This window comes from Eschrichtius robustus, chromosome 13 (genome assembly GCF_028021215.1).
Source record: "Eschrichtius robustus isolate mEscRob2 chromosome 13, mEscRob2.pri, whole genome shotgun sequence".
NCBI classification, from domain to species: Eukaryota; Metazoa; Chordata; class Mammalia; order Artiodactyla; family Eschrichtiidae; genus Eschrichtius; species Eschrichtius robustus.
The window spans coordinates 99,813,075-99,839,290 of NC_090836.1; the positions used below are offsets into that span (position 1 = coordinate 99,813,075).

Genomic DNA, 26,216 nt, shown 5'->3' on the forward strand with positions numbered 1-26,216 from the left:
GGAGGTGGGTTATATCATCAGCCTTATTTTAGACGGGGACGTTTTCATCCCAAACTCTGGATCTCCATGAAAAACAGCCCAGAATTTTGGGGCTGGAAGGAACCTTAGGTCGTCCATTCTGGGTACCTCTCTCTTTCCTGGCATTTTTCTTTTCTTTTCTTTTCTTTTTTGGCCTTGCTGCAGGGCATGAGGGATCTTAGTTCCCCCACCAGGGATTGAACCCGCGCCCCTTGCAGTGGAAGCACAGAGTCTTAAGCACTGGACCAGCAGGGAAGTCCCTTTCCCAGCATTTTTCTACTGAGGATATCTCTGAACATCAAGGGAAGCCTGGAAGGGTAAAGGGAAAAATAACAGCTAACAACATGTCAGGCCATGCGTGGATATTCTACTTAGTCTTCGTTAATCTCATAGATCAGGTAGGTACTGTTAGCATCCCCATTTTACAGGTGAGGAAACTGAGGTGGTGCAGCCTAGGTCACTTGCCATTTTAGGTTCTGCCCCAAACTGACTCCTGCCTGGAGTCCATTGGTCATTTCTGAAAATGCAGTTGATAGATACTTTGTGAGTTTTGGGGAAGGAGCAGGGGTCAGGGCTGAGCTTAGCTCTGGGACCCCAGCCAGCATGGGGGATGGCCCTGCATCTAGCCCAGTCTTACCCATTTTAAAGGGTAAAAAATTGGATTTTTTCCCCGTATTATTTTTTTAAATGTATTTGTACATGTAAATGAATTATGCATGAAAAGAAAGCATGTAACATTGTGACCACCTAGAGGGGTGGGATAGGGAGGGTGGGAGGGAGATGCAAGAGGGAGGAGATATGGAGATATATGTATATGTATAGCTGATTTACTTGGTTATAAAGCAGAAACTAACACACCATTGTAAAGCAATTATACTCCAATAAAGACGTTAAAAAAAAAAAAGCTGAGATGATAAAACAAAATGAGACAATGTATCTATAGCCTGCTGTTAAAGGCATCTACTAGATATTAGTTAAGAAAGCACGTTTGAAATATAAAAATGTGGTAACTGTGAGATGGGGTAGTGGAAAGAAATAGAAACCAAGAATAAAAGCCTTCCTCAAAAGTTAAAAAAGCATGTAACATATGTAAGTGATAAAGCATGGTAGAATGGGAACTTTTGAACTTCAGTACCCACCTCAAGAAGTTGTAGTACAGTTAAGATTTATGTAATGTGTACCATGCTCCTGGTAACCACTGTTTTACATTCTCCAGGCACATTAACTTGTTTAAGCCTCGAAACACACCTGTGAGATAAGTGCTGTTGTACCCATTTTATAGATGAGGAAACTGAAATACAGAGGCTAAGTTACTTGACAATACTGGGTTGAGACCCAGGTAGCTGACTCCAGAGTCTGTGCTCTACCTCTGATACCTACCTGTGTAATTCTAACCTGGTTCATGCTCCTGCCTCCTCTAGGAGTAACCACTGTCATGAGTTTAGTGTTTAATATTCTTATTCATTGAAAAAAAAAAGGTCTCTAATACAACTCACAACTGGGGGAAAATATTTGCAAATCGTATATTCCATAAAGGACTTGTATCTGGAATATATAAAAGACACTTACAACTCAAAAAAAAAAATAGTCCAATTTAAAAATAAGCAAAGCTGACAACACCAAATGCTGATGAGGATGTGGAGCAGCAGGAACTCTCATTGCTGGTGAGAATACAGCTAGTTTGGAAGATAGTTTGGCAGTTTCTTGCAAAACTAGCATACTCTGGATTTCCCTGGAAGTCCCGTGGTTAAAACTCCGTGCTTTCACCACAGCGGGCTTGGGTTCGATCCCTGGTCTGGGAGCTAAGATCCCACATGCTGTGAGGGGCAGCCAAAAAAACCCAAAACGAACAAACAAAAAAACCCAGCACACTCTTACCGTATAATCCAGTAATCACACACCTTGGTATTTACCCAAATGAGTTGAAAACTTATGTCCACACAAAAACCTGCACATGGATGTTTATAACAGTTTTATTCATGATTGTCAAAACTTGGAAGTCACAAAGAAGGCCTTCAGGAGGTGAACAAATAAACTGTTGTACATTCAGACAATGGAATATTCTGGAGCATTAAAAAGAAATGAGTCATGAAAAGACATGGAGGAAACTTTAATGGATATTACTAAGTGAAAGAAGCCAATCTGAAAAGGCTACATACTGTATGATTCTAGCTATATGACATACTGGGAAAAGGCAAAACTATGGAGACAATAAAAAGATCATTGGTTGTCAGGGACTAGGGTAGAAAGAGGGATGAATAGGTACAACACAGAGGGGTTTTTTTTAATTTAAAAATTATTTATTTATTTATTTATTTTTGGCTGTGTTGGGTCTTCGTTTCTGTGCGAGGGTTTTTTTTCTCTAGTTGTGGCAAGCGGGGGCCACTCTTCATCGCGGTGCGTGGGCCTCTCACTATCACGGCCTCTCTTGTTGCGGAGCACAGGCTCCAGACGCGCAGGCTCAGTAGTTGTGGCTCACGGGCCTAGTTGCTCCGCGGCATGTGGGATCTTCCCAGACCAGGGCTCGAACCCGTGTCCCCTGCATTGGCAGGCAGATTCTCAACCACTGCGCCACCAGGGAAGCCTAACACAGAGGGTTTTTAGGTCAGAAACCATTCTGAATGATGCTATAATGGTGAATACATGTCATTATATATTTGTCCATACCCACAGAGTGAACCCGAATGTAAACTATGGACTTTGGATGGCAATGATGTGTCAATCTAGGTTCTTCCATTGCAACAAATATAGCACTCTGATGGGGGATGTTGGTAGTGGGGGAGGCTGGAGGGTGGGCAGGGCAAGGGGTATATGGAAACTCTCTGTACTTTGCACTCAGTTTTTCTGTGAACTTAAAACTGCTCTTGAAAAATAGCCTATTTTTTTTTAAATGGGCAAAGGCTTTGAATAGCTGTTTTTCTCAAGAAGTGATACAAATGACCAATAATACATGAAAAGACACTCAACATTCATTAGGTAAATGCAAATCAAAACCATTAAGATACCATTTCTCACCCACTAGAATGCCTAAAATAGAAAACACAGACAACAGTCAGTGTTGGTGGGGACATGGAGAAATTGGAACCCTCGTACGTTGCTGATGGGAATGTAAAATGGTACAGCTACTTTGGAAAACAGTCTGGCAGTTTCTTAAACAGGTAGACATAGACTTACTATATGATCCAGCAATTCCAATCCTAGTATCTACCCAGGAGAAATGAAAACGTTTGTCCACACAAAGACTTGTATGTGAATTGTTATAGCAGCATTAGTCACAATAGCTAAAAAGTAGAAACAACCCCAAAGTCTATCAACTGGATATACCAACAAAAAATTTTTTTAAGTGGATAAACAAAGCATGGTACATCCATACAATAGAAAACTCTTCAGCCAGGATGAACCTTGAAAACATTATGCTCAGTGAAAGAAGATAGACACAAAACAATACAGTATGATACCATTTGTATGAAGGGTTCAGGAAAGGCAAATCTATAGAGACAGAAAGTAGATTAGTGAGCTGAGTAGAAATGAGGAGTAAATGTAGCATAAGGTTTCTGTTTAGGCTGATGGAAATGCCCTAAAATTAGTTCATGGTGGTAGTGTACAACTTTGTAAATATACTAAAATTTATTGAATTGTACACTTAAAATGGGTGAAGAATGAATTTTATGGTATGAAAATTGTATCTTAATAAAGCTGTTGGAAAAAAATGGTCTCAGGACTTCCCTGGCGGTCCAGTGGTTAAGACTCCGCACTTCCAATGCAGGGGGCGCGGGTTCGATCCCTGGTCAGGGAACTAAGATCTCACGTGCCGCACAGCGCAGCCAAAAAAAAAAAAAGTCTGATGATTTTTCAAATGTGTAAAGTCCAGTGTATTTTAATAATGCCTTCTTCCTTTCATCACCTTAAGAAAGGAAAAAACCCTATTTGTCCTTATTAAAAACAATGATTTGGGCTTCCCAGGTGGCGCAGTGGTTGAGAATCTGCCTGCCAATGCAGGGGACACGGGTTCGAGCTCTGGTCTGGGAAGATCCCACATGCCGCGGAGCAACTAGGCCCGTGAGCCACAACTACTGAGCCTGCGCGTCTGGAGCCTGTGCTCTGCAGCAAGAGAGGCCGCGATAGTTAGAGGCCCACGCACCGCGATGAAGAGTGGCCCCCGCTTGCCGCAACTAGAGAAAGCCCTCGCACGGAAAGGAAGACCCAACACAGCCAAAAATACAGAAATAAATTAATTAAAAAAAAAACAAAAACAATGATTTTAGAAAATTGGACGGGACAGTACAGTACAGAAAATAAATATCCTCTATAAAATTAGAGGCGATGTAGCATATAGTGAAAAGAATTTGTCAGTCCCTGATACCAGTTACAAGCTGCATGTTATCTTTCCTCCATGAACGTTGGTTTCCGCATCTGTAAAACGGGCATAACAATGGCTACCACGCAGGGTTGAGAGGATTAAATGAGATAATGTATATACTATGAAGCGCCTGGAAGAGTGTCTGGTTCACACAGATGTTTGATAAATGTCAGTTTTCTTTGCCTACTAATCAGATTATGAGAATCCCGTTAACTTTCTTTAGCCTCAATCCCTACAACACGTTTACAGAGTAGATCCTAGTGACCAAGAACCAGTGGAGGGTGGTAGTCTTGTTGAGGTGGGAGGGTTGGAATACACCCAGGGGATTGCCTAGATGCTGTGTTTGCATCTTAAGCCCCCGTTTTTTACTTACATTATATGTTATGGATTAATACAAATAGAGATTTCTAAAGGTGATTTTATGCACATTTAACCCAAGATTTTTTTTTAAATGTCAATTTTCTGTAGAAAAGAATATTACTTGTTTTTGGTAGGGGACATTGATGTACATATAGGTTAAGGACTAACCACTACCCCTAGCCACCTCTCGCCACTGTCGTTGATGCCCAGTGAATGTTAAATTGGGTTGAATTGAAGACCTCAGCATTTAAGATACTTGTGCTGTTGGTAGTGGAGTGAGAACTAGATCCCAGAATTTTTTTTTTTTAAGATTTTTTTGACGTGGACCATTTTAAAGTCTTTATTGAATTTGTTACAATATTACTTCTGTTTTATGTTTTGGTTTTTTGGCCTCGAGCTATGTGGCATCTTAGCTCCCCGAATAGGGATCGAACCCACACCCCCTGCACTGGAAGGCAAAGTCTTAACCACTGGAGTGCCAGGGAAGTCCCAGCTCCCAGAATTTTTTACGTGGGTTCGGTGTTGTTCTTCTACTCCATCCCTCCTCTCACCCCACTTTTGGCCTTGATTTAAAGCTCTTCTATCTAAAATGGTTGCATCCTTCTTCCTGAGACCACCACCTTAGCGTCAGAGATTTGAGGAGAGGGTCTTTTGGGTTCCAGTGGTATATGGGATCATGGGGTCCCAAGATGGAAGCAAAAGCAAGGGGGAGGTATCAGGAATTGATCCATCAGGGCCAAGATACACAGCCACACGCCTTATACTCAGCCTTTTCTTTCTGGCCCCTATAGGGAAGGGAAAGCAGCTTTTATAATTTTCCCTGTATTATACTACACATTTTAAATTAAACTTTTAAGATAATTATAGATTCATATGTATAAGAAACAACACAGAAAAGTCAGATGTACCCTTTACCCAGTTTTTCCCAATGGTAACATATTGTAAAACAATAGTATTATATCACAACAAGGATACTGACATTGTTATAATCAAGGTACAGAACATTTCCATCACCACAAGGATCCCTCATGTCATCCTCTTCCTTCCTTAGTCCCTCCCTAATAAGGGGACTCCATTTTTATAATTTTCTTATTTGAAGAATGTTTTATAAATGAAATCATACAGTATGCAACCTTTTGGATGGGCTTTTTTTTTTTCACTCAGCATAATTCTCTTGAGATTCATCCAGGTTGATATATGTATCAGTGGTTTATTCCTTCTTATTTCTGAGTAGTATTCCATGGTATGGATTTACCACAGTTTAACCATTCACCCCTTAAAGGACATCTGGGTTGTTTCCAGTTTGGGGCTATTATAAGTAAAACTGTACGTATTTGTGTACAGCTTTTGTGTTAACACAGGTCTTCATTTCTCTAGTATAAATGCCCAGGAGTGCAATTGCTGGGTTATGTGTTTGTTGCATATTTAGTTGTGTAAGAAACTATTAAACTGTTTTCCAGAGCAGCTGTACCATTTTGCATTCCGATTAGCAATATATGAGTGACCCAGTTCCTGTTCTGCTTTTGGTGAAGCAACTTTTAAATTTTAGCCATTTGATAGATGTATAGGAATAGCTCATTATTGTTTTAATTTGCATTTCCCTTATGGCTAGTGATGTTTGAACATCCTTTCACGTGCTTATTTCCCATCTTATATTTTCTCTAGTGAAATGGCTTTTCATGTCTGTTGCCCATATTCTAATTAAATTGTTTACCTGTTGAGTTTTGAGAGTTCTTTATATGTTCTAGGTGCTAGTTCTTTGTCAGATACGTGGTTTGCAAACATTTTCTACCACTCTGTAGCTTGATTTTTCATCTTTTCTGCAGGGTCTTTCACAGAGCAGGAGCGTTTAATTTTGATGAAAGCCAATTTATAATTTTTTTTCCTTTTGTGGACTGTGCTTTTGGTGTCAAATTTAAGAACCCTAGCCCTAGGTCCAGAAGATTTTCTATGATTGTTTTCCTAAGAGTTTTATGTTTTACATTTAAGTACATGGCCCATTTTGAGTTAATTTTCATATAAGCTGTTAGATTTAGATTGAGGGGTTTTGTTTTGTTTTGTTTTTGCCTATGGATGTCCGATTACTCCAGAACCATTTGTTGAAAAGCCAGCTTTCCTCCATTGAATTGTTTTTGCACCCTTATCAAAATTCAGTTAAAAGCTACAATAATCAAAACAGTATGGTATTGGCATAAAAAACGGACAGACAGATCAATGGAACAGGAAAAAAATGAAAAGGAAAAAAGAAGGAAATCTTGACATTTGTGACAACATGGATGGATCTTGAGAAAGACAAATACCATATGATTTCACTCATATGTAGAAGCTAAAAAACAAAACAAAACAAAGCAAGCAAAAAACAATGAGCAAATAAAACAAAAACAAACTCAGATACAGAGAACAGATTGGTAATTACCAGAGTGGAAGGGAGCTGGAGGGTAGGCGAAATGGGTGAAGAGGGTCAATTGTATGGCGATGGATGGTAACTAGACTTTTGGTGGTGATCACTTTGTAGTGTATACAAATATCAGATTATAATGTTGTACAACTGAAACTCATAAAATGTAATATACCAATTTTACCTCCAAAAAAAAAAAGTCAGTTGAGCCTATCAGTTGGTGACAAATTCTCTTGGTTTTCCTTCATCTGAGAATTTCCTGATTTCCGCCAGCATTCCTGAAGGATATTTTCAATGGATATGGGATTCTGGATTGACATTTCAACACTTGAAAGGTATTGTGTCACTTCCTTCTGGCCTCTATGGCCTCTAATGAGAAATTAGCTGTCATTCAAATTGATTTTTCTCATATAGGTCCTAGATTTGTTTTTCTCTGGCTACTCTCAAGGTTTCTCCTTTCTTTTAGTTATAATATCCAAAGTATGTAAAGAACTCAGTAGCAAAACAAACGAACAGAAAAACCAAATAACCCAATTAAAAAATGGGCGAAGGACCTGAATAGACATTTCTCCAAAGAAGATATATGAAAGGCCAACAGGTACGTGAAAAGATGCTCAACATCACTAGTCATTGAGAAAATGCAAATTAAAACCACAATGAGATATCACCTCATGCCTGTTAGAATGGCCATCATCAAAAAAACAAGAGATAACAAATCATGGCATGGTTGTGGAGAAAAGGAAACCCTGTTGGTGGGATTGTAAATTGGTACAGCCACTATGAAACACACTATGGAGGCGCCTTAAAAAATTAAGAATTAGAATTACCATATAATCCAGCTATTCCATTTCTGGGAATATAGCCAAAGGAGATGAAAACACCAACTTGAAAAGATATCTGCATCCCCATGTTCATAGCAGCATTATTTATAATAGACAAGACATGGAAGCAACATAAGTGTCCACTGATGGATGAATGGATAAAGAAGTTGTGGTCTAAATATACAATGGAATATTATTCAGACATGAAAAACCAGGAAATCCTACCATTTGCAACAGCGTGGATGGACCTTGAAGGCATTATGCTAAGTGAAATAAGTCATACAGAGAAAGAAAAATACTGTATGATCTCACTTACATGTGGAATCTAAAAACAACAACAACAAAAAAACCAAAGTCACAGAGGCAGAGGGTAGAGGGAGGGGGAATTAGAGAAAGGAGGTCAAAAGGTACAAATTTCCAGTTTTAAGATAAATGAGTACTAGGGATGTAATACACAACATGACTATAGCTTACACTGCTCTATGATACATAGGAAAGTTCTGAAGAGTAAATCCTAAGAGTTCTCATCATAAGGAGAAATTTTTTTTCTTTTTATTGTATCTATATGAGAAGATGGATGTTAGCTGAACCTGCTCTGGTAATTATTTCACAATATATGTAAATAAAACCATCATGCTGTATGTGTTAAAATTTTACAGTGATGTATGTCAGTTATTTCTCAGTAAAACTGGAAACAAAAAACTAAACAAAAAAATAATATAATATCATCAGGATTTTGATTGAGATTGCATTGAATATGGATTATAATTGAATATAGAAATGACATCTTGGGAATTCCCTGGCTGTCCAGTGGTTGGGACTCTGCACTTTCACTGCTGAGGGTGTGGGTTCAATCCCTGGTGGGGGAACTAAGATCCCACGAGCTGTGGGGGTGGCCCCAAAAAAAATTTAAAAAAAAAAATGACATCTTTATACTGCTGAGTTTTCCTAACAGGGAACATAGAATGCTTTACACGTAGTATGTGTATGTATATTCAGACCCTAAGAGAAACTCAAGACCTTTGGATGGGGATCAGAGAACAGAACATTTGTTACTCACAAAGCATCTTGTACCTGTTCCCCACACTAATTCTATTTTCTGCTGTGTCTGCTGTTAACCCATTTGGTCCAGTGAGTTCTTTTTTTTTTTTTTTTTTTTTATGGAATCTTTTATGCTAACCCACATATTTATTATTTGCAGTGCTCTTTATTTTTCCTGTGGATTTGAGTTACTTTCTGGTGTCTTTTCCTGAAGGACTTCCTTTCCTCAGTATATCTTATAAGACATCTGCTAGCAACAAATTTACTCAGTCAATTGTGTATCTGGGAATGTCTTTATTTTGCCTTCATTTTTGAAGAAGAGTTTTAAATTTTTATTTATTTATTTATTTATGGCTGTGTTGGGTCTTCGTTTCTGTGCAAGGGCTTTCTCTAGTTGCGGCAAGCGGGGGTCACTCTTCATTGCGGTGCGCGGGCCTCTCACTATCACGGCCTCTCTTGTTGCGGAGCACAGACCCCAGACGTGCAGGCTCAGTAATTGTGGCTCACGGGCCTAGTTGCTACGCGGCATGTGGGATCTTCCCAAACCAGGCCTCGAACCCGTGTCTCCTGCATTGGCAGGCAGATTCTCAACCACTGCACCACCAGGGAAGCCTGGTGCAGTGAGTTCTTAATGTCAGATATTGTATTTTGTTCTAGAATGTCTATGTTATCTATTGCTATGAACAAATTACCTCAAAACTTATCAGCTAAAACAACAAACATTTATCATCTCATGGTTTCCTATGGACCAGGAATCCAGGTGAGGCTTAGTTGTGTGCCTCTGGCTCAAGGTCCCTCATGAGGTGGTCGTCAGTCAGCTGGCACTGTGGTATCATTGAGGGCTCACCTGGGCTGGGGAAGAGAGCGTGAGGTGGTATCCACTTCATGGTTGTTGGCAGGCCTTGGGCCCTCATCACTTGGGGCTCTCCACAGGGCTGCCTCATTATAAGGCAACTGTTTTCCCCCATAGCAAGTGTTCAGAGAGTGAGAGTGAGTACAGTATTCAAGATGGAAGCCACAGTCTTTTTTGTAAACCTATTTTGGAAGTGACATCTCACTTCTACCAAATTTATTCAGTAAATCCAGACCACACTCAAATGAATACTAGGAAGTGGAGGTTATTAGTGACTATCTTAGAGGCTGTCCTACCACGGCGTCTATTCGATTTTTTACTGATTTGAATTCTCTGTTGAATTACTCTAGCTCTTCATCTGTTTTGTCTTTTTGTCTATTTCCTTTAACATGCTAATCATAGCCATTTTTAAAAGTCCCTATCTGCTAACTCCAATATCTAGATTATCCCTGGGTCAACTTCTTTGACTGTTTATCTCTTAATTATCAGTTAATTTTTCCTGCTTCTTTATAAGTTTAGTAACTTTTAACAAAAATATTTATTTATTTGGTTGCACTGGGTCTTAGTTGCGGCTTGCTGGCTCCTTAGTTGTGGCTCATCAGCTCCTTAGTTGCAGCACATGGGCTTCTTAGTTGTGGCATGCATGTGGGATCTAGTTCCTTGACCAGGGATTGAACCCAGGCCCTCTTCATTAAGAGCATAGAGTCTTAACCACTGTGCCACCAGGGAAGTCCCAAAGTTTAGTAACTTTTATTGTTAGCTGGACATCATGGATATGTTGTAGATTATGTTAATTTTTCTCTAAAGGAATATCAAGAAAAAGAATAGATACATGTATATGTACAACTGAATCACTTTGCTGTACACCTGAAACTAACACAACATTGTAAGTCAACTATACTCCAACATAAAATAAACGTTTTTTAAAAACCACAAAAAAATAAAAAAGGAACATCAAGTTTTGTTTTGGCAGGCTTTGAGGCTTGAATTTAGGTTTCAGTTGATTGGAAGTATTTTAGTTTTGCCCATACTTGTAGATGTAGTCCTTATTCCTAGGGTGATGCTTTTCTGGAGTCTTAACTGAATGCCTGGAGTATACACCAAAATCTTCACTTTGGCCAGGCCAAAGTGTTTGTTTATTGTGGGAAGGTAAATCCAATACCAGCTACTCCCTCACGGCTGAAACTTTTAAGTCTTTGAAAAGCCTTAGTGGGAAGCCGATATTTCACCAGCTCTATTTTTATTTCCACTGTAGCTGTTTCTTTTCCCTAATAGACAATTCACTTTTATGGGTGCCATATCCTCTCTTATCTTTTTGAGGATTTTAATATTTACTTTAAAGTCTCTTTTGATTTTCTCTATTAACTCTTTTCCTTAGTCATTAGGTTTTTTTTGTTTGTATAGTGTTGTGCCTCTCTTTTCTACTGTTGGTTTTCTCCAAATATTTGGCAAGTTCTGGCTAAGTGCTCAAGTCTGTCTTTGAGATTCTCTGATGGATTCTCCTTGAATGGTTTTATTTACTGTGAAGTGGCATTAGTCTCTATGGAGTCAGGATAAGACATTGCTAGGAAGGGTACACTTGTGGTTAGACTTTGGGATACTGGGGGTCCCCATTCCTGCTGGGTGTTACCAGCCATCCAGCAAGGGGCCTCACAATCATTGCTCTCACCTGGTGGTTGATGCATCTATTTTTGTCTGCTTGCCACAGGTGGGGAAAGAGAGGAAGTCAGTCATCTTTTTGCTTCACATGAATCCCCAAACCAATCATCCCAATAAGTTTCTCTCCTGCTCCCCAGATCTGTCACTCTGACGGACAGAGACTCCCAGGGACTCTCTGCCTCTCACAGTGATGTTCTCCTGCCTATATTTTGTTCTTTGGTTTCCTCTGTCAACCTCATCCTGCCTGCCTTCCATTTCTGAGAGATTCCTTATGGCTCCTGGTTCAACAGGGTACCACATTTTGCTTTCCAGCACTATTATGGATTTATTTAAAGATCTACTTTCTTTTACCTCTGTTGTTTGAGGTAGGAGAGAGAGGCACCGTACACAGATGGCAGTCTGAGGTCTGGCCTTAGTGGCTCCTGAGAACCTTTCTGTTGTCTTGACCCCGAAAGCTGACTTGGCTCAGCATAGAATTCTTGAGTCACAATCATTTTTCCTCAAAACTGTAGAACATGACTACACTGTCCTTTAACATTTAGTATTTCATGTGGTAATTCTTATGCCATTCTGATTTCTGATTCTTTATTCTTTTTAGGTAACCTTTTTTTTTTTTTTCCTGCCTTAATGTCTTCTTGTTCTTTACATTCAAAAATCTTAACCAGGATATGTATACATATGGAAACCTTTGTGTTACTTTTGCCTCATTAAGTCAATTTAAAATTATATGATTTAAGGGTCAAGACTTCCTTCACTTCAAGGAATTGCATTTGCACCTTTGTCTAAAATCAACTGACAATATATGTGTCTATATCTAGACTCTATTCTGTTCCATCTATCTTGACATCAGCAATCTCATACTGTCTTGTTTACTGTCCAACTTTACTTTTTCAAAATTCTAGGTCGTTGGCACTTCCATATGGACTTTAGGAACAGCATATCAATTTCAACAACCAAAAAAGTTTGCTGAAAATTTTATTGAGATTACACTGAATCTATAGATCAGTTTGAGTGTGGAATTCACATTTTAATAATTTTGAATCTTCTGATTCACGACCTTGGTTTATCTCTTCATTTATTTAGGTCTTTAATTTCTTTCAATAATGTTTTGTAGTTTTTAGTGTACAGATCTTCCACATATTTTTTGTCAGAGTATTTCATATTTTTGATGCTATAATAAATGGTATTTTTAAAATTTCAATTCCCAGTTGTTCAGTGCTATGAACAATTGACTTTTAATACATTTTTTTAAGAGCAGTTTTAGGTTCACAACAAATACAATTGATTTTTATATATTGATCTTATATCCTTCACTTTGCTAAACTCTGGTAGCTTTTTGGATGATCCCACAGGATTTTATACACAATTATGTTGTCTGCAAAATAAAGGCAGTTTTATTTCTTCCTTTCCAATCTGGTTACCTTTTACTTCTCTCTTTTATTTTTTAATTTTAATCTTTGTAGTTCATTGAAAGAAGTGATCATCATTTAATGGCTGATTGTATCAAATTTGAAAAACATTAGTATAATCAATGAGCAAAATTATGATATAGATGCAAGTGAGAGGTTTTTGTCTCATTTGCAATTTGCAGCATAAATTGATGAGAGAATGTTAACACAAGTAGTTTTGTAAGTTGTACATGTAAAGGGCTGAATCATCGCAGTCATGAGGTTCTGACTCTAGAAATCTGTTACTAAAAGTATACAATTTGACTTCAGGAAAAAAAATCAACAAGTGATAATAAATCAGATTTTAGGTTGATTACTGGACTAGATGAGGCATGGTAAGGCAAGTCTGATGTTATGCTTTTTCTTTGACATCATTGCCCCATTCGGGAGTGTGGTAGGTTTACCAATGGTGTAGGGATAATTACTTCTATTTCTCAACTTAGTTCACTGTCTAAAACTTCCAGTACAATGTTGTATAGAAGCAATGAGGGCAAACATCCTTGCCTTATTCCTGAATTTAAGGGGAAAACCTTCAGTATTTTACCATCGGGTATATTGTTCCCTCTAAATTTTTCATAGATGTCCTTCATCAGGTTGAGGATGTTCCAACTACTCCTAGTTTGCTGGAAGATTTTTTTCAGGAACAGATGTTGATTTTGTCAGATGTTTTTTATGCATCTGTTGAGATAATCATATGATTTTTTGTTTTTTAGTCTATTAATATGGTGAATTATAGTGATTGGTTTTTGAATGTTGAATCAACCTTGCATTCCCGAGGGTAAACTCTTTTGGTAATGATGTATTATCTTTTTATATGTTGTTGGTTTCAATTTGCTAAGATTTTGTAAATAATATTTGCATCAATGTTTATGAGGGATGCTGTTTTGTAGTTTTCTCATGTCATCTTTGTCTGGTTTTGACATCAGATAATGCTGCCCTCATGAAACAAGATGGGAAGTATTTCCTCCTTTTTTTCTGGAAGAGTTTGTGTAGAACTGGTATTATTTCTTCCTCAGAAGTTTGGTAGAATTTACTAGTAAAGCCATGTGGACCTGAAGTTTTCTTTGTGGGAAAGTTAAATAAATTCAATGTCTTTAATAGATATAGAGTTATTCAGGTTATATATTTCTTCTTGCATGAGCTTTGGTACTTTGTGTCTTTTAAAGATTTTGTCCATGTCATCTAGGTTGTCAAACTTATCCTCATAGCATTGTTCATAATGTTCCCTTATTTTAGTATCTATAGACTCTGCATCAGTCACCTTCATCATTCTTGATATCGATAATTTGCATCTTATTCATTTTTTCCTGATCTATTCTATCTAGAGGATTGTACACTTTGTTGAGCTTTTGGTTTTATTGACTTTTTTCTTTTCTTTGTCTGTTTTCTATTTCATTTCTTTTCACTCTGATTTTTAAAATCTCCTGTGCTTACGTTGGCTTTTATTTGCTCTTCCATTTCTAGTTTCTTTTTTTTTATATAAATTTATTTTTATTTATTTATTTTTGGCTGCATTGGGTCTTTGTTGCTGCGCGAGGGCTTTCTCTAGTTGCGGTGAGCGGGGGCTACTCTTCATTGCAGTGCGCGGGCTTCTCATTGCGGTGGCTTCTCTTGTTGCGGAGCATGGGCTCTAGGTGCACGAGCTTCAGTAGTTGTGGCACATGGGCTCAGTAGTTGTGGCTCATGAGCTCTAGAACACAGGCTCAGTAGTTGTGGCACACGGGCTTAGTTGCTCCGCAGCATGTGGGATCTTCCCGGACCAGGGCTCGAACCCATGTCCCCTGCATTGGCAGGCAGATTCTTAACCACTGTGCCACCAGGGAAGTCCCATTTCTAGTTTCTTAAAGTAGAAACTGAGGTCATTGATTTGAGACGTTTCTTATTTTCTTTTTTAATTATTTATTGAAGTATAGTTGATTTACAATGTTGTGTTAGTTTCCAGTGTAGAGCAAAGTGATTCAGTTATACATATTCTTTTTTATATTCTTTTCCATTACAGTTTATTACAGGATGTTGAATTATAGTTCCCAGTGCTATACAGTAGGACCTTGTTTTTTATTATTTTTATTTTTTTTACTTTTTGGCTGTGCCACGTGGCATGCAGGATCTTAGTTCCCTGATGCCCCCACGCCCCCTGCAGTGAAACCCACACCCCCTGCAGTGAAAGTGCAGAGCCTTAACCACTGGACTGCCAGGGAAGTCCCATGTTTATCTATTTTATATATAGTGGTTTGTATCTGCTAACCCCAAACTCCTAACTTATCCCTCCCCCACCCTCTTTCCCCTTTGGTAACCGTAAGCTTGTTTTCTAGAGACATTTCTTATTTTCTAATATAGGTGTTTTAGTGCTATAAATTTCCCTCTATGTACTGCTTTAGCTGCATCCCACAAATTTTGATATTTTTTCTTTTCTTTCAGTTCAAAATGCTTTCTAACTTTCCTTTTGATTTTTTATTTCATATATATACATATATATATATATATATATATGTATATACACACACACACACACACACACACACACACATATATATATTTTAGCTGCACCGCAAATCCTGTGGGATCTTAGTTCCCTGACCAGGGATTGAACCCAGGCCCTTGGCAGTGAGCACAGAGTTCTAACCACTAGACCGCCAGGGAATAAATATTTCATGTGTATGTGAAACTAAGGCATTCTTCAGTTTTAACCACCATAGTTTTGTAATTATTATTTAGTTACATTTATAGTAATTTGGGGGAGGGTATAAAAGCTATTGTCTTGAATCAGAAGATGTCTATTTGACTTCTTCAAGCACCTTGAGGGCAGTCTGTGTGTCCTGTTTACCTTTCTATCCCCTCAGCATTTTTCCTGGACCAGAATGAAAGCTCAGCAGACACTGGCAGAATAAATGGATTACACTTAGAAATGGTCAGGCTGTGTTCTTGTTTTTCATTTTAAAAACAAGATTATTGTGTTACGTGACAAGACTGAGTCTTATACACCTTTGTGTCTTTGTGTCCCTACAGGACTTTGCATAGAGCTTGGCACATTGCAGGTGCTCAAGCAGCATTGATGGCATTGAATGGAACAAAAGAGATACCTACAAAGGTGCTTTCTCTGACTGGTTGGGATTTAAAGCCACCCTGAGGCAATGACAAGCTACTCTGGCCAAGGTTGGAGAGGTTGTCCTGTCATAAAGCCCCCTAAGACATGATGTCACACACAGACAGTGCTCTCCTGTGAAAGGGAGGGGCTGTGCACTGGACTGCCAGAGCTCCAGTGCCCTTCTCAGTCTCGGTCCTGGAGCCTGAGGGGAGGTGAATAGGTTGCCTGTACACTGATATGGTCAAAGGATACTCTGCAAATCACTAACGTCATCAGGATCGGTAGATTTGGTAAGCAGTTTCAAAAGGTTGCCCTCAATAAACCACCCAAGCAGGTGAAAATTGTCTTTACCACTACTAGCCTGCCTTTCCTGCATCCCTTTCTACTTGACGTTCCCCCTTTCCCCCTCTTCTTCTCTCACTCAGGACTCATTTTCTCTCCTCCAAGTCTTCCCTCAGAAAAAGCCTGATAACTTTGCTCACACCAAGTTATAAATAACTAAAAAGCTTACTGTTGAGTATACTGCTAGCAGTATTCTCAGAGAAGGTAATTCAGTATGAAGAGAGGTGCTGTAGTTCCCTGCAGAGAGGTGAAGTGAGCTGAGGCCCGAAAAAGGCCCACTGGATTTGGTGACTAGGAGCACATTGGTGACCTTGGTGAGACAGGCTTCAGAGGTTGATGGGGACAGAAACAGATTGAAGTGGGCTGTGGAGTGAGGGAGAGGTGAAGGGGGTGAAGACACGTACTGCAGTCGGCTCTCTCAAGGCCCCTGGTGTGAAGGGTAGGGGACAATAAGGACGGTATCTGGAGAACGGATATGGGTTCAAGGGGGAAGGCCTTTCTTTTTTTAGTGGAAGAGATGAGTGATATGTTTAAATACTGATGGGAAGGAGCCAGAAAAGGAAAGGATGAATATACAAGTGAGAGAGGGGACCCCCAAACACCCAGGTCATGAGAAGCCCAGATGAATGGAGTACACGAGGGGGCTAGCCCCAGAGAAGGGGGCGCAGCCTCCTCCCCTGAAGAGGAAGTGACCTGTGAGAAGCAGAGAATGAGTGAGTTGGCGGCAGAAAGTCGAGGGAACACCCATCGGATAGTGCCTGTGTTCCCTGGTGAAAGTGAGGAAGGCAGAGGAGGGGCTGGAGGTTTAAAGAGAGATTCAGAAATAGTCCCTGTGGAGAATGGGGAACTCACTTGGGAAACAGAGGCTCACCAGGCCACACTGAGGTCCACCTCACCCTGGAGACCTTGACTGTACCACGGTGTCAGTTTATATGCAATTTGACACTGAAGGTGGGATTCTAGACAGGGAATTTCTGAGGAGGCTAGGGAATCTCCCCCAGTACTCCCAAGATTATTCCAAAAATGCCGCATAACACAGAAAATACTTTAAACTGTTGGTAGTTTTTAATCATTTTTATTTACTATTATAATTAGCCACCTACACCTGGGGTCATTTTACACGAATGTTTAATAGAGCTATACCTTTTTCCTAATCCTCTCCCAACCCCGCTTTTCCCATCCTGATTCCCTGGGACCTACCTTTCCAGCTCTGAGGACATTGAAACCAGCTTTTGTTTGGGGCTCTGCGGTCTCGGGAGAAATTACTGAGCATTTTCCAAGCTCCTAGTGCTAGCCCACTCCATCCTGAGTTTAGCCTCCAGCTGTGACCAGCAGGCTCTCCCCTGGATGAACCCTGCTTGTGGAGGTCCTGCCATCCCCCCAACTGCCTCTAGCCCATTGCAATCCCTGCAAGCCACGGAGTAAAGGAACACCAGGACCCTGGGTCTATGTGATGCATTGACTGTTGCCATCTTTTCTTCTTAGACTGAAAATGGTGTTTGGTCTGTGCTGCCAGAGAGAGAGGTAAAGTTTAGGTGGGCCCTGTTACCATGCCCCAAAAGACCAGGAAAGGGGACCCTTCACTTGGTGCCACAAGGACGGGAAAATAGGGTTCTATATTCCCTTTTCCCTGACTGTTATAGTGTCTCTGGGACTCAGGGTCAGAGTGGAGGGCCTGGTACTGACAGGTGGGACATGCCTTTGTGTGTGTGTGTGTGTGTGTGTGTAGGCAGGGAGCCATCATCCTGGCAGTGCCAAGATGCTCTGTTTGAGGGAGTTCCCTGGTGGTCTAGTGGTTAGGATTTGGTGCTTTCACTGTGGAGGCCCGGGTCGAGGAACCATCCTGCATGCAGCGCAGCACAGCCAAAAAAAAAAAAAAAAAAGATGCTCTGTTTGTCCCAAGGGAGGGGTCCTAGAAGAGGAGGATGGACAATGAGATATTATTTCTAATCCAGGTTGTGGGATCTGTCAGTCCAGAGTAGGGAGGGCTTTGGGGGAAGAGCTAATCCAGCACTTGAATGAACAACTATGAATGTCCAGCCAAGGCTAAGTCCCTGCCTTCTGGCTGGAGAGGCAAGATGGACCTGTGTAAACAAGTAAAGAAGGAAAGGAGAAGGGAGTGGGTCAGGGGGTCCTTGTGGGTTCCAGGCGCCAAGTCTGGCTTTCTCAGCAGTAGGCAGAGGCACAGAGTCATGCCGGCCAGTCAGCAGGGAGCCCAGGCTGAGTGAGCCCTGTTACAGCTGATGGATTCATTCATCCACAAGTATTGATTGGATGAGTGCTGGTGGAATAGGTCCTGGGGCTTGGACTGGGGAGGAAAACCAGCACCCACTGGTGAGGGCACGAGGCCCCAGCCTCACACTCAGCTCTGCTTCCCTTCCAGGCTATACAAGTTCCTGTATGTGGTACACATCTTCATTCTTGCAGGTAAGGGTCTGGGTGCTGGGGTAATTTGGGGATGATGGCAGGACCCAAGGAATGGGTTCTTGTCTCAAAGCCACCCCAGTCTCCAGCTACTCACCGGGATTCCCAGAGGCCCTCTCCTGCGACTGCCATGTACCTGGCTCCCCAGGGCTTGTCACACTGCTCAGAGCCAAGGCTAGTCTTCTTTCTCCCTTTCTTCCCTCTGCACCTTCATGGTGAGTCTGGGATTTGAACCCATATCTCACTCTAAAACCCAGGCATACCCCCACAAAACCCGGAAACAAACCAAAAAACGCATACAACCAAATAATGTCCTACAGCAGTGATCTTCAAATTTTTGCTTGCATACCTTTTGAAAAACTATCCCTTCACACATTGTAAGTTAATATCTAATATCTTTCATCACACATTAAAATAATTTAAAAGGATATAATTTCTGGCATATTGTAAATACTGACATTTTGAAATAATTACATCCCTCTTTTAAATGTTTTAACTAGTCTTTCTTCATCTACCTGCAGGAGTGGTGTACTACTATTTTCAGGGGTGTGTGGGGAAAACAGCCCCTGACCATGAGATTGCTGGGGAATCATCACAGGTAGGGACCTCTGTCAGAGTTTAGAGGGACCGTCTCACTGTAGCAAAAAAAGAGGTCATACTCCTTGATCTCAAATGGTCAACCGTGTGTGTGTGTGTGTGTGTGTGTGTGTGTGTGAGAATGTGAGGGCTCTGGAGAAATTCCCTGTGTTCCTGGCAAAGTGTCAAACAGAGGTCCCACCCCCCATGGGCTGGCTGTATGGTCACCTCAGGGCTCCGTAGCAGTGACCTAGACAAACCTAAAGGAACAGATGACCCCTAATGCATGTGAGTAGCCCTGGAATATGGTTCTACACTGATATGTGAATGGGGTGGTGGTGAGCAGGACACCTGCCTGGGGTTACATACCCTCTTTAATGTCCCAGGTCCAGGAACCTATGGCAGAAGCCCCTACTCCCAGCCCTCTGTCAGGAAAACACAAATGGACACTGGATGCCCACTAAGGGCCACGTGCTGGATTAGGTGTTGCCCGTCTATTGAAGCCTCGCAGCAAGCCAGCAGCTCCCACTTTATAGAGGAGGAAACGTAGGCTCCCAGAGGAACGGTGACTAGACCCAGGCTGCCCAAGGTGACGGGACAGAGCCACATACCTGCTCTCTGGAGGCCTCCTGCTCTCCATCTAGTGCTATTGGCAAGAGAGGCTTTTCGTGGGGATGAGCTTATCTGTGACCCAGCAACACTGAGAAGTGTGCGCTACATATTTAGGGAGGGACTATTCAGAGGTTGGAGAGCCCCTAAGAAGGCCCATGTTGGCAGGTGCCTTAGAGACAGAGTCCTATGTTGCTTCCTTTTTTTTTTTTTAATTAACCAAATTTTCATTTTAAAAGTTTTATTGTCATCAAAGATATACATATACATAGTTCAAGGAGTCAAAGTTTTCAGACTTGAAACAAAAAACTAGCTGTCTTTTGTCCCAATCCTCTTCACCCATGATTCCCACAACCCAGGGTGGGAGTCTTTCCAGCTTCCAATTTTCTAGCTGAAGCCTTTGATTTTGCCTCCATGGTTCTAAATAGGAAATTTATCCTGCTTTGTCTCAATTTTTCAGATTTAAACATTATCCAATGAATTCCTACAACGAAGGATGAGGATTTAGCTCTCGTAACAGCTGCACACTTACTGCCACCTCCAGCATACACCTCACCTTTCTCTAGTCTTCCAGTATAGTTATATCCTAGTTTTTGGCATTGTAAATGTTTTATTCTGAGTAATGACATCTTCAGTTGTTAAAAAATTTTAAGTATCATTTTTGCTTTTTTGCTGACTTTTATATCATTTTGGCTTTTTAAAAAATAATTAATTAATTTTTATTATTTATTTATTTATTTTTGGCTGTGTTGGGTCTTCGCTGCTGCGCGCGGGCTTTCTCTAGGTGCGTCGAGAGGGGGCTACCCTTTGTTGTGGTGTGCGGGCTTCTCATTGCGGTGGCTTCTCTTGTTGCCGAGCACAGGCTCTAGGCGCGCGGACTTCAGTTGTTGTGGCACATGGGCTAGTTGCTCCGCGGCATGTGGGATCTTCCCGGACCAGGGCTCGAACCCGTGTCCCCTGCATTGGCAGGCGGATTCTTAACCACCGAACCACCAGGGAAGTCCTCATTTTGGCTTTTAAGTCCCTCTCCCACACAGTGGGCTCTTTTCACTCATTTTTTAAAAATTAAGGTATTATTTATACAGAGTGAAATCCATCCTTTTTAGTGTGCAGTTCTGTGAGTTTTGACAAATGTATGCAATTATATAATTGCCACCACAACCAGGATACAGAAGAGTTTCATCATTTCAAAAAATTCCCCCATACTCATTTATAGTCAACCTTTCCCCCACTCCCAGCCCCTGGCATCCAGTGAGCAGTTTTCTGTTCCCATAGTTTTGCCTTTGCAAGATGGTCATATAAATGGAAACATCCAGGGACTTCCCTGGTGGTCCAGTGGTTAAGAATCCGCCTTCCAATGCAGGGAACGCGGGTTCGATCCTGGTCGGGGAACTAAGATTCCACATGCCATGGGGCAAGTACTGAGCCCATGCGCTGCAACAAAGACCCAGCACAGCCAAAAGTAAAATAAATTAGTAAATAAATAAACAACAACAAAAAAACATCCAGTATGTAGTCTTTTATTTATTTATTTGGCTGTGCAGCAGGATTGTGGGATCTTAGTTCCCTGACCAGGGATTGAACCAGAGGCCCCTCCAGTGGAAGCACAGAGTCCTAACCACTGGACCTCCAGGGAATTCCCCAGTATGTAGTCTTTTGAGCCTGGTTTCTTTCACTTAGCACAAGGCATCTGAGGTCCACCCAGTTGTGTGTAGCAGTGTTTGTTCCTTCTTATTGCTGAGTAGTTGTCCATTGCATGGAGGTACCACGGTTTGTCCATTCACCAAGTGAGAAACATTTGGATTGTTTCTAGTTTTTTGGCAGTTACAGATAAAACCACTATAAATGTTCATGTACAGGTTTTGTGTGAACATAGGTTTTCCTTTTACTTAGGTAAATACCTAGCAGTGGGATTGTGGGGTCATGCGGCAAGCGTATATTTAGTTTTGTAGGAAACTGTAAAACGTTTCCAAAATGGCTGGCACCCATTTTGCATTCTCACTGGCAATGAATGAGAGGGTCCATTTGTTCCATATCATTTCCAGCATTTACCTTTTTTTTAGTCATTCTAATAGGCTTGTATTGTAATTTTATTTAGATCAATATTGAGGATTTACATTGTGTTTATTTATTTTTTTATTAATTAGTTAATTTTTGGCTGCATTGGGTCTTTGTTGCTGCTCACGGGCTTTCTCTAGTTGCGGCGAGCGGGGGCTACTCTTTGTTGCAGTGTGGGGGCTTCTCACTGCAGTGGCTTCTCTTGTTGTGGAGCACGGGCTCTAGGCGCACGGGCTTCAGTAGTTGTGGCTTGAAGGCTCTAGAGCTCAGGCTCAGTAGTTGTGGCTCGCGGGCTCTAGAGCGCAGGCTCAGTAGTTGTGGCGCACAGGCTTAGTTGCTCCACGGCATGTGGGATCTTCCCGGACCAGGGCTCGAACCCGTGTCCCCTGCATTGGCAGGCGGAGTCTTAACCACTGCGCCACCAGGGAAGCCCCAGATGTTACTCTTTATTTGGGGGGAGCACAACCTCCGGTTGCTTCCTGAGGGGTAGTCTTGAGACACTACATATCTGAAAAGGTCTTAATTCATATTTAACTAAGTTTGGCTAGGTATAGAATTCTAGACGAGAAATAATTTTCTGACAGATTTTGAAGCTCCTCATTTTCTTCTGGCTTCAAAGGGTTGGTGTTGAAAAGTCTGATGAAAGTTGAATTCCTAAAACAGACTTTTTCTTCATATCTCTGGAAGTTTTTAGGTTCTTTTCATCCTCAGTGTCTTGAAATTTATTGATGGCATAATCTGGGGTGGGTCTCCTTCATCCATTGTCCTGGACGCTTGGCGATTCCTTCTCTTCTGGAAAATCATGTCGCTCATCTTTGGGAAATTGTCTTGGTAAAAAATGAACATATTTATTTGATATCTCTCCCTGCCACCCCAGTTTGTTGTCTCTGTTCCCTCTTTCAGAAAGATCTATGATGATTTAGCTGTTGGACCTCCCACTCTCTTCTCTCTATTCTTTACCTTCTACAGTTTGACCGGATTTTTAATTCTTAATTTTTAATTTCTATTATAATATCATATTTGTTTTTAAAGAATTAGAGATTGTTGTTTGCACATTCCTATTTTAGCGCCTATACTTGTTTTGTAAATGCAAAGTTCATCTTTCTAAAGCCATCAGTTATTGTTTGTGTGAAGTTTTCCTTAAATCCTTGGTAGTCTTTAGGTGTCTTCGCAGCAGGCATTGACAGTGGACTAGTACGTAGCTGAGCCCTTAATATGTCACCTCAGCCTTCCTTCTCTCTCTCTTTCTCCTTGTCGTGCAGCCCTTAGGGGAGACCTTAAGGCCAGTGTGGGGACTGATGGATAAATGCTACCCTGTGACCGCTCAGGTGGGTAAGGGCTGGGGACTCCTCCTCCCCTGGGGTGGGGTGGCTGTCCTGGGCACCCTTGGTAGGCACACACAATAAGAGGATGGGCCAGGCAGGGAAGGCCTCCCAGACACTCATAGCTGAATATCACTTCCCCTGTTTCCCTCTGTAGAGACACAGAGTCAAGAGTGGGGAGAAGCAAGACTCTGAGGTAAGTGAGGCCTGCCCTGGAAGGGCCCGGGGCCGGGGCTGTCGCCTGTCAGAGCTCCCTGAGACTCAGGGATGCCCCAGCTCATGGCCAGGGGTCCCGGGGAGAGTGGCAGGGCCCGTCTAGGAAACTTACAACCCTACCACAGCGCGGGCTGAGAAGGGAGGGGCTTCCCTGGAAAAACAAAGAACTCCGCACGCTCCAGGTGTGGAGAACAGGGAGAGGGGTTAGGGGATCAGTGGGCCTTTCTGCCCATATTCTGCCCTCGTGTCCCTCCCTGCAGGCCATGACCCCCAAGGCAACAGGAGGACCGAATGATGCTGCCCCCAAGGAGGAGACCGATAGCTTATCTTCGGATGAGGGGGAGATGAGGTCCCCCGGAGAGGAAGCAGGCAGCCCCATTCCTTGCCCCATTCCTGCTGGGAAGGAGGTATCTGAGGAGGAGGAGGTGGCAGGGACCCCAGGCTGGGAGGTAAGGAAGCCTGGTGCCTCGACTGGAACATCCCAGCATGGGTCCTGCTGAGAAGCCCCAGGGCACTGCAGGGTGGAGCGGAGAGGCCCTGGGGAGGGAGGGCGATGGGGGGCAGGGCTGGGGCACCCCCAAGATGACTGAGCCTAACTGCCATCTCAGTCGAGCAACAGCTCTGCGAGGAGCTGAGAGGAGTAGACATGGCCTGAGCAGAGAGTGGATCTGAATCCTGGCCTCCCCTGACTTCTTGTGAAGTGAGGCCTATCTCCCCATCTGCTCAACGTAGAACCTGCCTCATCCCACCACCGTCCCCCTTCTTCCTTCCCAGGAAAATAAAAAGGTCCGAAAGGAGATTGCTGCATATACTTCTGGTAAGACAACTGACCCCACCCTGCTGTAGCAGGACTGCCCTCCTCTCTAATCTCAGTGACCCTGCAGAGGTCACAGACAGCCGAGCTCCTCCCTGACCCTCCTGCCCCAGGGAGGGGAGGGAAGAAACCCAGGTAGCCAGATGCCCTGTCTTTCCTGATGAGCCCCCCTGCCTCCTGCTTCCTTCTTGGGTTGGCAGGACTTGAGGCCACTGCGCTTGAGCTGGAGGAATGCCTAGCCTTATATCAACGCTGACCTGCTCCCCTGGCACCCGAGGGTACCCTGGCCCTGGGGAAAGGTTCCTCCCAGCAAGGAACCCACAGGGCATGTCTGTTTGTGCTTTTCAGAGGCTTCTGAGGTGGACATCATGGAGGAAAGCCCTGGGGGCTGGGTCCCCCAGCTCCTGAGGAAGCTCTGGCTGGGCTGGTTCCCAGCCTCTGACATCCCCAAGACTCAGAGCCACAAATGACACAACATCCAATAAATCCACAGTTGCTGCTTCTGCAGGCCTGGCTGCTTCCTTTCAGGGGCCTCAAGTTTCCACAAACTCAGTGTGGTTTCATCCACGCTCCCTGTTCCAATAAGCTGCAGGAACACCACCTCCTGCCACTAAGCCCACGACAGGGGATACGCTGGAGACTGAACGGGGCCCTGGCTGGTCTTCTGACTCAGTGCCAAGGGAGAGGCCAAGTTCCCTTAATGCTAAGAGCTGTGGAGCTCACTGTCATGAAGGCGAAAGTGGCCTGGCTGGGGGCGGTGCTTCTGCCTTGGGTGTCTGTGGTCCCCGAGCTGTTAACCTAAATGTACCAGGAAGTCTGCTTACGACTCAGGTAAGCAGACAGTCATCAGAAGCCCCTGGGTGGTGCCTGTGCATGCTTAGAGTCCAGAACAAACTGTCGGGGTGGTGGGCACAGGTAGAGGGTGGCAGTCCCCGCCCTCAGCTAGGGCTCCAGGCTAATGAGGTCCCAGCCCCCGAGTCAGAGCAGGAAGACAGGCCCCAGCAGCCATCTGGTGCAAACTTCTCATTGGCTGAAGGGGAAATAGAAGCCTGAGGTCACACAGTGTCGTAGCAGAGCGAGGACTGGAGCCAGGGTGTCCTCCTCTGAGCTCCCCACCTGGCCTCCTTCTGCCCTGGCCACCCCATTGTCACATGGGCCCAAGGTTGACCCCTGTCCCTAGGGCATGCCTGTGGCCCACAGGGGCTCACTCCCTGCCCCTGCCAAGCCTCCTGAGTGCCTGGCCTGACTGGGCCACTCAGAGGACGGAGCCCCGGGTTGGAGCCTAGATGAGTGTCCTCCCACTCCAGCGTGGCCATGAGTGGCAACTCCTATTGGGCAGGGGCTGGGAGATGAGCATCCCTAAGGGGCAGGGAAAGGGGGCCCATCCTATCTTGGGGTGACTAAGAGGCCCAGGGAGGTGGCTCACTCCTGGGCTGCCATCAGGCTTCCCAGGGAGAGCTCTGGCATCTGAAGACTGAGCTGCAGGTGCTAACCCAGCACATTGCTTCCCAGCCATCCCTGAGTTCGCCACCTTTTGGGGCAGCAGACTTGATGGTGCTGGCTGAGCTGCTGGCCTGTGGTGCAAGCTGAGTGTGGCTGGGCCTGAAATGTGGGCATCCAGGTTGAGTGGGGCCCTCCTCATCCCCACTGGGGCCTGAAATCTCTCACCAGCCTATTCTAGTTCCTTCCGGCAGAAGCCAGGACCTATTTATAGACTTTGTCACTAACCCAAGTAACCAGTATTGGGTCTCCAAAGGTGACTAGGGGGTAAGGTGTCACCTTCTGAGCCTCGGTATACCCATCTCTCAAGTG

At 43.0% G+C, this 26,216-nt stretch overlaps 1 protein-coding gene across 1 annotated transcript; it reads left to right on the forward strand.

The window, feature by feature from the left end:
- The first annotated feature begins 16,287 nt into the window (after nt 1-16,287).
- LOC137774749 (uncharacterized) lies at nt 16,288-24,874 on the forward strand. Its single transcript, XM_068559992.1, has 9 exons — nt 16,288-16,333; nt 17,871-17,909; nt 18,769-18,812; nt 19,331-19,407; nt 23,315-23,380; nt 23,532-23,570; nt 23,851-24,039; nt 24,365-24,407; nt 24,753-24,874. Exons 2-9 carry the CDS (start codon nt 17,878-17,880, stop codon nt 24,872-24,874), a joined length of 612 nt encoding a protein of 203 aa, XP_068416093.1. The 5' UTR covers nt 16,288-16,333; nt 17,871-17,877.
- The last annotated feature ends 1,342 nt before the right edge of the window (nt 24,875-26,216 follow it).

Bases quoted from the DNA above. Each gene is read 5' to 3' on its own strand.
- LOC137774749 (XM_068559992.1), top strand. From the start codon at position 17,878: ATGGTGTTTGGTCTGTGCTGCCAGAGAGAGAG. The intron at 19,408-23,314 runs GTAGGGACCTCT...CTTGTCGTGCAG, and splicing joins TTGCTGGGGAATCATCACAG to CCCTTAGGGGAGACCTTAAG. The intron at 23,571-23,850 runs GTAAGTGAGGCC...CCCTCCCTGCAG, and splicing joins GGGAGAAGCAAGACTCTGAG to GCCATGACCCCCAAGGCAAC.